This window comes from Pezoporus wallicus, unplaced genomic scaffold (assembly GCF_028554395.1).
Source record: "Pezoporus wallicus isolate ANWC-B61680 ecotype Strahan unplaced genomic scaffold, APGP_CSIRO_Pwel_v1 contig_8779, whole genome shotgun sequence".
NCBI classification, from domain to species: Eukaryota; Metazoa; Chordata; class Aves; order Psittaciformes; family Psittacidae; genus Pezoporus; species Pezoporus wallicus.
The window spans coordinates 241,268-253,523 of NW_026638529.1; the positions used below are offsets into that span (position 1 = coordinate 241,268).

The following is a 12,256-nucleotide window of genomic DNA, read 5'->3' on the forward strand; positions in this document are numbered from 1 at the left end:
ATGAAGTTCACTTTGACCTTTTAAAGGTGCCACAGTGGACTCTTAGTTCCTACCCACTCAGCTGATACTGTGGTAAATGAAGTTCACTCTGAGGAATAGAAGAGTACAGTCCACAGGGGTTCACTGCAAAGAGATAATGCTCAGGGCAAAAGATCACTGCCAGCAATGGAAAATCTCATGTCTTGTCAAAATGGGGCAGCAGCTGACCTTTGGAAACCTAACAGCTCTAGAGTGAAATGCGGTGGCTGCTGGCTGAGGGAACAGCAGCTTGAGTTTGCTTGGAGGTCTGCACTGCTGCACATTGGTGACTGTGCTGAGCACCATGACACTGCTGCTAAAAACTGCCATGAAACAAGCACACAGCTCTTCCTCAGTTACTGCACCCGCTCACAGATGCCACTAGCCTGTCTCAGGGTGCTAGGCACACCGCAGTCCCTAAGCACCAAGAAAAGCTGCAACCCCTGTCAGAGGCACAGGTCTTAAATCTTGCCTGCCTTTGCTGTGCCCAGTTCAGCTGGAGCTCATTCTCAGGTCCTCTTGGAGAAAGGCTGCCTGTTGGCCCAAGGGCTGTGACAGCCAGGTAAAATGACTCGGCATGCCAGTGAGGAACCAGCAGCTGCTGGAGGTATGCTCCGGGGAACCCATCTACGGCTTCCCCCCCTGCTCCCATGAGACAGCTCGCTTGTTAAAATCCCAGTGCAGCACTCTGGGATGAGGCACGGAGGAATTTATTTCAGTGCCAATGCTTCTTTTTTGGAATCTCCCCATAAAATCCTGGCTCCACGTGCGTTTCAATATTTTTATTTGTGATTTCACAGCATTTTCACAATTTCCGTCTCTATTTTACACTGCCAAAAGTAGCCTTACTAACATAAACTCCTTTCTACTGGCTCAGTGCCTTTGTTAGCCGAAATTCTTGAACATATAAGTCAGCCAAAAAGTGGCTATAATCAAGGAACAAGAAAAAGCCACATGGAGGTGAAATCAAGGAAAGCTGGTTCACGTGGTTCAGAGACATTGGAGCAGAAGCCCATAGACATTTTAGGGAAAAAGCTCTGACTTTGATAAATAAATCTGGCATAGTTAGAGAATACTTTATTTCTGGAGTGGACTGAAACATTAAATGGCAGTAGCTGGGGCACATGCTACAAAGCAGGACCTGGATAAAAATCTTGCCTTTGTAAGCTTCTTTCCCCTTCCTATATAACTGCAAGTTAGAACTATCACTGAAGGCATAATCCTCTGCCCAAGAGGCTTTCTTACTCCACAACAGGACATCAGCTTTTGTTCTTGGAAACTCATGCTGGTTGGTACTCATTTCCTTTTTCCTTCTAGATGTTTACAAACATCAATAGGTTGTTCCACTGTTTTTCTGAGAAGTAAAGTTAAACTCTCTAATTCCCCAATTTCTCTTGGGTGAGAGTACTTTCCTGCAAAATGGGAGCTAAATCAAGGAGGGTGCCAGCAAGGGCTCCCACCCTGTGATTCCCACATAGGGGGAACTCCCCAGAGGCCAAGGGCTGTGGTCTGTGGTGAGGATGGTCACTGCCCTGTTCTGATGGTTGGAGCACAGCGACTTTGTGGCATGAGAGCACTGTCAGGCTGGGGCACCGAGCTGCATCTGAGATGCAGGATTTAGCCTTGACTGTGACCAACGCTTTAGCTAAGGTTTTAAAACAATCTGGTTTGCAGCCTGTGAAAGCCCAGAGGAGTGCGAGAGACACTGTAAAAAAAACAACTCAGCAAGCAGTACTGCCAACTAACTCTGGTTTCCTTCAGTCCTTGCTGGAATATCATTGCTGAATGTGCCATGGAGAGTCATTTCTTTGGAACACTACTGAGATGACCAAGTATTTGCTGCAGAGTGCCAACAGGCTCATGGAGCCCCAAAGCCACCTCAGCCTGCATCCTTGTCCCACCATTAGAATGTCATGATGGCTTGAAAGGGCTAAGAAAGCCCCAGAGACTCCAGCTTTAAAGTGCCTGTGAAAGAGGGACCAAGATAATTTTGATCAATACAGCAAATTTCAGCAACTGCTGGGTGTGTGCAGTTCCAAAGGCCAGGAAGGTTTCCTCTAGGAGGGAGAGCAAGGGCTCTGATAGCACTTGTGTAAAGCCACTGGATTTGCATTCACTTGGGTATTCATACGCAAGGCAGGAGAACAAGCTGAAGACAATTAAAACCACGAAAGACAGTCTGTGCATAGGTGTTTATGATGCCTCTGAATGAGCTGTCATCTTTCCTGTTTCAGACACAGTGCTAAATATATTACTTGAAATGTAGCTTTAAATCCTCAGTGCTACCAGGGTTGTTAACACAGGCTGAGCGACACTTGCACTGAGGAGTACAGACATGACAAGGCAATTTCAGAAATACGTATGCACAACCTCCACCCACATTTTTTTTAGGGTTTTAGAAACAAAACCAGCACAACATCCGGAGTTGGGAAGTAAAGAGATGGAGATGGGTCATTCTGGTTCAAATGCATGTACCCAAAATGTGAGAATTATGGGAGCACATGAGTTTGGAACATTTTAGCTCAGCATTCTGGCATTTTTGCAGGAGCAAAGCAGCAAATGGCAAAACCTTTTCTGGAGGGAGCAGAGAGGGAGCCTGCAGGGCAGAATAGCCCAGGCTGTCTGCGCTCAACAGAGCTGCTCTGATACACAGCAATGCCTGCTCTTCCAGGAAGGCAGCTGTGGTCTGATGACCATGTGCTCTTGTTCTGTGGCTCCCCACTGAAACACAGGTGGGCTTGTTGGTGGGCTGTCCCAGACCTGCAGCTGACTACCTCTGCAGTCACTGGCTGGCAGCTTTTGCTACAGGTAGGATTGCAGGGATGGGGCAGCCCTGGCTGCAGTGCCCTCCTCCTTGCCTGTCTGCTTCGGCTGCAGCTTCAGCTGTGGGACCGCAAAGCAATGGGGGTCTGGGGACACTGCTCCTGACACATCTCCACAGCAGCATGGACTTCTGGACATGCGGAGGCACTTGCTCAAGTGTTGTGCAGCTCAGACAGCCCCCCTGAGCCTATTTCACCTTTCCTGTGGGATTGGGAGAGCTGGATCCCAGCTTCCCAGCCACTGCTGCCTTCCATCTGCACTGCAGGAAGCCAAGGCCCCCACTCATGAGGGAAGGATCCAGTGCTGGATCTGTTGCCCACAAGGAAGCTGCTCTGAAGCCAAATCTGAGATTTCTTTGACTCCAGAGTCTCTGTGGGCCCCCACCTCTGGTTGGACACCAGAGCTGAGAGTAGGGTGATTGTTTTTCTGGGGATCTTTTAAGCAAGCACCTAGACATAGCAGGACACTGCAGATCCACTGGAGCAAACAACCTTCTCCACTTTCCCCCAGCTTTAGCAGGACTCGAGCATCCCAAGGTATTGCTTCACTCCTCTGCAGGGCTTAGGCATGGCTGATGCTGAACTTGGTGCAGGGCCACTTGGGCTCCCAGGCACTGCTAGGTCTCAAACTCACACTCTAAATCAGAGGGAACTGCTCAGAGGCAGCACAAACTTTCTTTGTTGCAGCTCCATTCATGTTTCTGGACAATTAAGGAGAGTTAAGCTTATTTGCTGGGCCTCTTATTGGGTCAGCATGCCCTGGTGAGTGACAGCTGCTGAAAGTGCGGTGAGAGTTTCCACACACTCAAGAGCCAATGGAAAATGTGGAAGCTCAGTAAGGTTCTGTGACTTCTGGTTTGCTCTCAAGACACCAGAGTGTGCTCCTGACTCAATTCACCAGCTACCAGCAACTCAATTTTTTAAGAACAAGGGTGCTCAGCATGGGACATCCTCAGGACAGGTTGCCTGCCCGCCTGCTGTACTCCCCCTTTCATTTGGTTTATGTTTATAGGAAATATCCCTGCCTAGATGGAAAGCCACATGAAAGAACTTTACTCTTGCTTCCTCTGCTTGCAGAGTACATTCTTGTCAGGACATGTGCCTTGTGACAGGTTGAGAGAGCACATTTTGAGGAAGGGAAACTTTCTGACAACTCATCCCTCAAAGACAGACAGACAATGACACTCCCAATGGGCTCGATCCTCACCAGGAGGAGGCAGCACCTGACTTCAGTCATGATGTGCTAATTTACAACAGAAAAAAATCTGGCTAAAAGAGCAATGGAAAAAGCAGTGCTGGACTGCCCCTCAAAAGGATGCAAAGCCTGTCACCCAAAATAACCCAGGAGATGGTCCCTGCTGCAGATAACTGACATTTAGCAGCTCCGTGTGTCACAAGCAAATGTCACAAGGAGACCAACTGAAGGGGGAGGTGCTGGTGTGGCAAGAGACAGGCAATCCTCTTCCAGGAGGAAGCCTGGATGGCTGAGGGGGTCCTCTCCAAGTGCCTTCTTTGGACTATAGGTTTCTATGTGTGCAGAAAGGGACGTTCCCTGAGCAGTTCTCCATTTTTCCCTCTTAGGCTTCATGCAGCTTCCCCTGGCTTTAAAGCCAGAAGATGAAAATGAAGAGAAATGGAGAAATGGAAAGGACATATTTTCTCTCCAATTCTTTATGCAGGCCACCTGTCCCACATCCCTTCCCATTGCTTCTTTAGAAGACAGAGATTTCAGCCACATCATATACTGCTAACAAGGGAGGGAGCCGGCTCTGTAAACCTTCCACTCAAGGCTGAACAGAGAGGTGAGAGCTTTTACTGACAAAAGATTGAGTAAAGACAAGCAACGTTTACCCAATTCGTTGATATTATTGGAAGAATCACATACCAGGACTTCCACAGCTGAAGCTATGAAAGACATAAACACATCTACTTCAAAGGCCCTTACTCAAAACTGAACTGGGATGCAATAAATCAGCCCCCACATTCACACCAAAAAAAAAAAAAAAAGAAAAAGAAGAAAGAAAGAAAGAAATAAGGGAAGGAAGGGGAAAGTCAGATTAGTCACAAAGAAGTTTCCCCGCCTGTTTCTCTCTGCACTTAAAGCAGCTTCCTGAAGGCACTGTCTTCACTTCATCTCTGTCCCTGGGACAGGAGCACATAGCTGATTTGCCCCCTACTCTTCCAGACTCCTGCTGTGCTCTTGTCCCCTTCCCCAGCAGTTGCTGGCAGTGCAGCTGAGATGGAAGGACAGATAAATGTAGAGCTGAGAAACCAAAACCAGATGGATCAGGAAAGGAAGCCTGCAGAGAATGAGGGGAAGAGCTGGCAAAAAGGGCAGGTTAGGAACACGCTGCACCTTGTGTCTGCGACTGCTCAGTGGATTTTACTGCTTGCCTGCTTGATTTACCTTGCTATAGGTTCTCTGCAACCCTCAACGGTAAGAGCTCATGTTCAGCCCATTGTCTGCTGGCCTGTAAAGCTTTGTATGGATTTTATTTAATGCTTCTTTTTTTTCTTTCTTTTTTTTTTTTTTTCTTTAAGAAAACAAAACCCAAAACCATTTAGGTTTATCCCTATTTAACCCACAAGTTTTTAACCCTTTCCTTAATAATTTCAGCTCTTTCTTTTACATTTCCTGTCCTCAGAACAACATCCAATATTGCCCAGTGCAGGCTTGGTGAAGGTGTCTGGAAGGGGGATTGTTCCAGGAATGCTCTTTGCTCTGACCCCTGGGGGAGGGAAGTCTGCCTCCCTCTTGCTCCTGCCACTGCTTGCAGTGGCTATTGTGTATTTCCATTTAATTATGGAAATCTGGGTGGGTGGTTCACTTTCAACAAGTGCATGGGGAAGAATCAGGATTTTATGACCAGGTTGCTCATAAACATACCCTGAATTTTTTAAATATACTATATGTACAGGCAGGATACTTGAAACTTGAAATGCTTTAGCAAAAACTGCAGCAAATACATTTGCTTTTTTCATGTGTTTGCAGGCTGCTGGATTGACAAAAACCATTCACTCCTATTTCAGTGCCACTTATGCACTAGGTACTTCTACATTTTCTCCAGGAGTTACATACTTCTTTAAAGCTTGTCCTTTGTCTTACCAGAGTTTGTTCTTTCCTCCCACTTAGAGTTGGCAGAAAAGCAAGCCAAACATGTAACTGTGCAAGGGAGGGACAGCCTCATGCTCTGGGTCCTCTGCTGTTTAATGAAAACCCCTGTGTTCTGCACAAGATTCACTGACCTGAAACTCATAGTGGTTATTAATCTACAGAATGATGACCCTGATAACCCTGAAAGGTAGCACTTTTCTTTCAGCTTAGTCCTCCTTCTACTACTTTGGAAGACAGAAGCTGTACTGGAAGCCAATAGAGAAGGGCAAGCTATCAGACCGCTCAAGGTGCAGAAACCTCTCTTGGTGTGTCAATCCTCATCCTGCTGTATCTCTCTTTTCTGTAAAACTGTTAACTCAAATCTTCCTTTGAGAGGAAGATGGCAGGGGCTGGCATTGCTGCCTGTAAGCATTACAAATCCAAGAGAGCGGCAGCTGAGGAGGAGACATGCCTGAAGTTTCTCTTCCTCCACACAACCAACCAAAAGAGGGTGCTTGAGGAGCACTGACTGCAGCACACGAAAAGTCCAGCCCTGGGACTGTTTATAGTTCCTGGCCTCTGTAATACTAAACACTTGCTACCTGCGGGCTCAGAACTGGTTCCTATTATTTTAAGCAGATGACCATGGTGTCCTGTTTTGACTGCACTGTGCTGTGCAGGAGCAGTCTTGCAGGCTGTACACAGCGGGATTTCATTATACTGCAATTCCTGGCCTCAGTAGGACAACCATGAACCAACCATATGCATGTCTGTAGGAACAGGCAGCAGTACTAATCTGACTTGACTCTCATGGCAATTTAGGGTGATAGACTTTATGGAAGTAGGGGCACAGTAACATTAGAGCAGCAGGTTGGGAGCCCAGACCATGCTTAACAAAAAGGGACAGTGATTTGGATTGTGTCATGATGCTGCCTGGTGAGCAAGCCTCAGCTGTGATTTCCAAATAAGCAAGTTTAAAAAAAGGTAGTGATAGTCTGCTCTTGCGTCTGCAAGGCTTTGTGTGTTCTCATCTGTGCTGAAGTTACCTTTACTTCTTCTTGCCACACCAGCCGAGATCAGGCATGGCAAGCCACTCACAGGTGCGATCAGGGGAGGGAAATCTCCCCCAGTGACAAATGCACAGGAGGTAAAAGCCTTGAGCAGCTGTTGGGACTTCAGAAACTTCTAATGATCTGTTGCAGGTGGTTTTGCGTGAACAGGGCAGGAAAAGGTGCAGGAGGAGTAACCGTGTAGAGGTTTGGTGTAGATAAGAAAGATATACCCACAATCCTAATATCTCATGGTGTGAAAAAGGTACAACCCACTTCCAGTGCAGTCATCTGCAATCCGTGTGACTGACAGGGCATCATGCACCATCTCAATGGACCTTTCAGTCAGCACATGCTGCTACAGTCTCCCAAGATCCATGCTTTGTGCAGTACAAACCTATTCCTGAAATGGGTGGCAAAGCTCTAAATACAGTGTCTAAGATAGGAGAAAGTCTCATGTTTGTGTATCTGTGTAACTCTATGTGTAAATGATACGGGGAAATCTGAAGCTGTCAGAAAGGCGCACCTCTGTGCCCTCAACCCTCGTGGCATCCTTTCCTGCATACCATAAGAAGACAGAACAGGGAAAGAGAGGCAACTAACCTTATTGGTAGTTCACAGATGTCCTTCCAGTCCTACAGGTATGTTCTCTCCTTAGCAGAATTTACCAGTAGACAATTACAAAGTGCTTTGAGCTCTCACAGTAACTGGCAGTTACCTACATTATTGACAATGGGGCTGATATTCTTAAAATTACTACAAGTTGGTCACCCAGCCTGCCTGTGTTTAATATACCCTGTCCATCAGTGGCCAGATTGGACAGGCTGTGGTGGGTATTGTTTGACCTCAGAAGCTCAGCAGTCCGGTCTGTGCTTGGCTGTTGCTTTCCTGGGAAACTACCTGGAAATCCCAGCTGCCTGAGCCACAGTTAAATGCTCATGCACTTAGGTGACTAGAAAAAGAGTAAGTGTAAGACTCAAGCTGCTGAGGCAATGAATAGGACCAGTAATGCTGAGGAGATAGCTCCACCAAAGCCAGGTGCAGTAAAAACTTGCATTTGGTAGCTGAATCCAGCCTTGCTAGTGGAGCCAAGCCGCAGAGCACCAGTTGTGGGAACACTAGAGGGTGCCAGAGCAGATCTTTTCCACCTCCAGCGCCCAGCATCCACCTCACCCTCCGACACAAGGCAGCCCGATTCCAAACTCATCTCCTGCTGCTTGCATTTACCGGGGCACAGCACTGAACCTTCAGGGCTGCATGACAGTGCTCACTCTCTATCTATTCCAACACTTTTCCAGTACTCAGAGTGAAAGGACTGCTCTGCTCCTGTAACACACGAGGCCAAATACATGAAAGTCAGCCCAACACGCATCTTACTAGCTCACATTCTCACTTAGGAAACATATGACATAGGTAAAGAGAAGAACACAGAGCAGCAAAGCCTAAATCTTTCACTCTTTAATCAGGCAAAATGCTGAAGACTTGTGGTTGTGAAGAGACTGCAGACTTGGGTCTCCTGTGGTTAAGATAAGAGATGGGTTTGAGATGCAAGTTCAGATTTAAGAAATCTAATTCAGAAGCTTGGTGTTTTGAGTGTCTGATCAGGAAGATATGCACTTCTGTATTTGCATTCACATTTTCTGTTATACTTATAAAATGCAAATCAATTTTAAATGCCTTAGTGTACTTCTAAGGGATCCACTAAGAGACACGCACACAGTGACAGCCTGTTCCAAAGTACAGGAACCATGAAGGCAGACGCACCTCTTGGTGCCCTGCTGGAGGAGGGTGAGGCAACAGGGGCACATCTAGGTCCCAGCTCTGTAAACAGGCACCCCTGGCTGTATGTCAGACTCAAGGGGCTCATTCAGAAGAGGATTTGCACAACAAGGTCCTCCTTGCTGTTTGGTCTGGATCAATGTAGTTCACTGGGATGTTTTTCCAAACAGGAGCAACACTACCTGATGTGTTCTCGAGGGCTCAGCACTGGCTGTAAGTTGGCTGGCTATGAACCCCTCTAAAGTCGTGCTTTATAATGATGATATAAGAACAAGTACAAAGCAGGTGCCAGGAGAGGCTGCACACAGAGGCATGGCTCTGGTCAGGAAACAAAAGTGGCAGCAGCAAGGGGCTGCTCGCATGGTGCGCTAATAGGAATTCCTCTTCTTTCTTTTCAGCCTTGGAGTAGCCTTCACTTGGAAAAACTGCCGTGGACCCATATCCGGTACACAGGTGGGTGGCTTTCATGGCAGGGTCACCATGAGGGCTCCCAGAGCACTTCCTGTGAAAGGTTCCCCAGTACCTGCGGCGGCTCCTGGCCTCCCACTCTGCCCCACACTGACTCGCGGTCCCCAGGCACCGCTGGTGGCCCCTCAAATGCTGGAGGCTGTTAAGTGCTTTTCATCACACCAGAGGCTGTTTCTTCTGATGGAGGAAGGCGTCAGGAGAGCTGTCTCAGGGGAGAGGGGCTAAACGTGACCTGGTGCTGCAAGGTGCCAAAACCAAACAAAAGGGTTTTCCCAGAGTAGAAGAAAAGACTGAAAATCCATGTGGATTTCTGCAGTCCTTACCTACCTACTGAAACAAGCTTTACTCTGGGAAAGAATAAAAACAGTAGTTTTGAGAATTTTCTGAGAACACCCAGAGTGCTTTTGGGGTATTTCTGACACAAATCAATGACTTCCTGGTTTATGAAAGTTGTAAATGGTTTCCTGGGAAGAGTGAGCGAGCATACACATGGTAGCAGAAACAGCAGTGCTCTGTGTGCGACTGCATGGGACGCTCTGTCTGATGACACACCTCTACGATAGAAGCAGATACTAGAGTTTTTAAATTGTACTAAAAAAATGTTGATATTGTTAGTATTGGAAGGTACCAGCGGGTCTAACCTAATAGAAACCGAGGTTCTTAGAGAAATTTGCTCTCAGCTCAGAGGGGCTGTGCTGCTCATCAGGAAACCTTCTGGGTCCTCTGGCCCCTGGGGTTTCAGCTGAAAGCCCAGGAGCACAGCAGGGAAACATTTCCAGCATAGCCCTGGGAACTGCTACTGATCATTCCAAGAGAAAACCTTCCATGCAAAGTTTGTTTTAATTTCTCCTAACTCTGCTCTGTATCCATTTGTTTCTTCCATTTCTGTCTCTACACTTCTCTTTTACCCTGTCTTCCATTAAGAAAAAACAAAGCAACCAAGCCCAGAGAAATGTTCGTTGTGTTATGTTACTGGCATCTCCACAGAAAGCACTTTTTCTCATCCTTCCAGTTCTGAACACTTGCCACTCTTCTTATTTACTGTTTATTTACTTATTTACTTTCTTTATTTTCAGTTCTTTTTAGGAGTCTGTGCTTCCTAAACTCACAGAGATGCTTTACTTACATTTTAATTAAGATATAGAGTAAATAAACATGCATTAATAGAAACTTGGAGGAATAATTTGTATAAACTGGAGCTGTAGTCTGAAGAGCCCAGCTTGCTCAGGAGTGAGAATCTGGAAATTTCCACTGTAGATGATGCCTGTTTAGAGCAGATGATACTTCAGCTTTGGTCTGCCCTATTCTCTAGTTCATTCTCTTCCTTTCCTATATTTTTCCACCCTTCCTGCAGTCAGTCTGTATAAAACAACCTATTTCCAAGAAGGCATTTGTCATCATGGGACCGTCTTTACTTTCTTATGTTCCAGGAGAAAGCATCAAAGGAGTAGCCATGAATTTCACTCCTTATGCAGGCACTATTCAGATCAAAAATGGTTCCATCATGATCAGCTGTGATGGCCTCTACTTAGTGTCCTTGAAGGGCTTTATCTTTTTTGCTGACTTGGAAGAGGGGGACTTGTGGAAGCTAACACTGCAGAAGACAAACAAGGAAACCAGCAGGCCCCTCTGGGAGCAAACAGTACAGGAAAGGGACAATGAAATAAATCTCACCATGGTGCTCTTCTTGTTTGAGAAGGATTACATCACCCTGTGGACCAATTCCAGTGCCAACATTACGGGTTTGTCGTTTAGCCTTGTGTTACAAAGTCCCTTCAATTGCTCTCATCTTCAGTCATAGAAGATGAGAAGATATGAAATGTAACATGTAAAGTACAGCGTTTCCTACCAATCTATTTGCCTGTGGGAGGTTTGCTCTCACTGGCTCTACTTGTACAGGCAGACAGCTCTAGCCTCCCTCCTTACGGCTGCAGAAAGCCTCAGCTGGAGTGCAGATAAATCACAGTGCGAATGGGGTTTATACAGTGCATGCTGTGCTCGTCTCTTTGGAGCAATGTGCAGCTGTTTTGCTACCCAGGATGGATCTTTCTAGCTCTGGAGAAATGACTATGCAGAGCCCTTGAGGAGAACAGAAATGAAAGCTGAAGAAAGTCACCTAAGCTTAGCTCATATTCAGAGAAACCCCGTGTTTCTGTTTACCTGACAGTATCTGTATATAGTACAAAATCACTGTACATTTGCTAAAATAAAAGGCTGGTAAATCAGGAAGATACCTCAAGTGTCTTGAAGCCATTTGGAGAAGGAAGAGAACAGATCTGCTCAACAGCTCTTTGCCTGGCAAGGCAGGAGAACGGCAAGAGGCAGCAAGGGACTTCCTTTGCAGTCATCCAGATAAATCCTCTCTGACAGGTAAAGGCTATGAATGGAAGGTGTTATTTTGAAATGAGCTGACAGGACTGCACTGGACAGCAGAAATGCAGTTTCTGCAGTGACTATGAGGCTTTTAGCAGCAGCTTGTGAGTGGAGGCCCACTGGCTGTTCCAGCTATGCAGACTACTGAAACCTGAGACAAGGGAATTCTGGTGGGACATTTACGTCTTGAAACCAGCTCTCAGAGTTGTTAAGTTGAAGAAGAATCTCCTTTGAGCACGCACACACACATGGACTGGCTTGATCCAAAAGTGATCCAGGCACATAAAAACTTGGAAAAATATGACAACTCCAGATTTGATGAGTTGTCTCTAATGAGCCAAGTGAAACCTGCACCTCTGCTCACCCTTTCCTTTGGGAGGGCTCAGATGGCTCCTGGGAGCTTCACAGTAGGCCTTGTCATATAAGTATGCACCACAGAAAGATTCACAGGCACAACCTCCATGATGTGCCTGTGCATCCACATGCACCCTGCCTTAGCTTCTGTGGAAGTCAGACTGCTGTCACTGATCCTGCGCTGCACAGCTCTTGTTAGTGCTTGTGGCTGCTGAGGACAAATCCTGCTCTGCCCTGTGCTGCAGCCAGCACATGAGCTGAGCACTGCCAGTGACTTCTATTTTTTGGTTGAAGTGGGG

General features: G+C 46.6%; 1 protein-coding gene across 1 annotated transcript; it reads left to right on the forward strand.

Annotated features, from left to right (window-relative positions):
* The first annotated feature begins 3,798 nt into the window (after positions 1-3,798).
* TNFSF4 (TNF superfamily member 4) lies at positions 3,799-11,463 on the forward strand. The gene is made up of 3 exons (XM_057411194.1): positions 3,799-5,277; positions 9,161-9,215; positions 10,661-11,463. Exons 1-3 carry the CDS (start codon positions 5,080-5,082, stop codon positions 11,029-11,031), a joined length of 624 nt encoding a protein of 207 aa, XP_057267177.1. The 5' UTR covers positions 3,799-5,079; the 3' UTR covers positions 11,032-11,463.
* Positions 11,464-12,256: the final 793 nt, after the last annotated feature.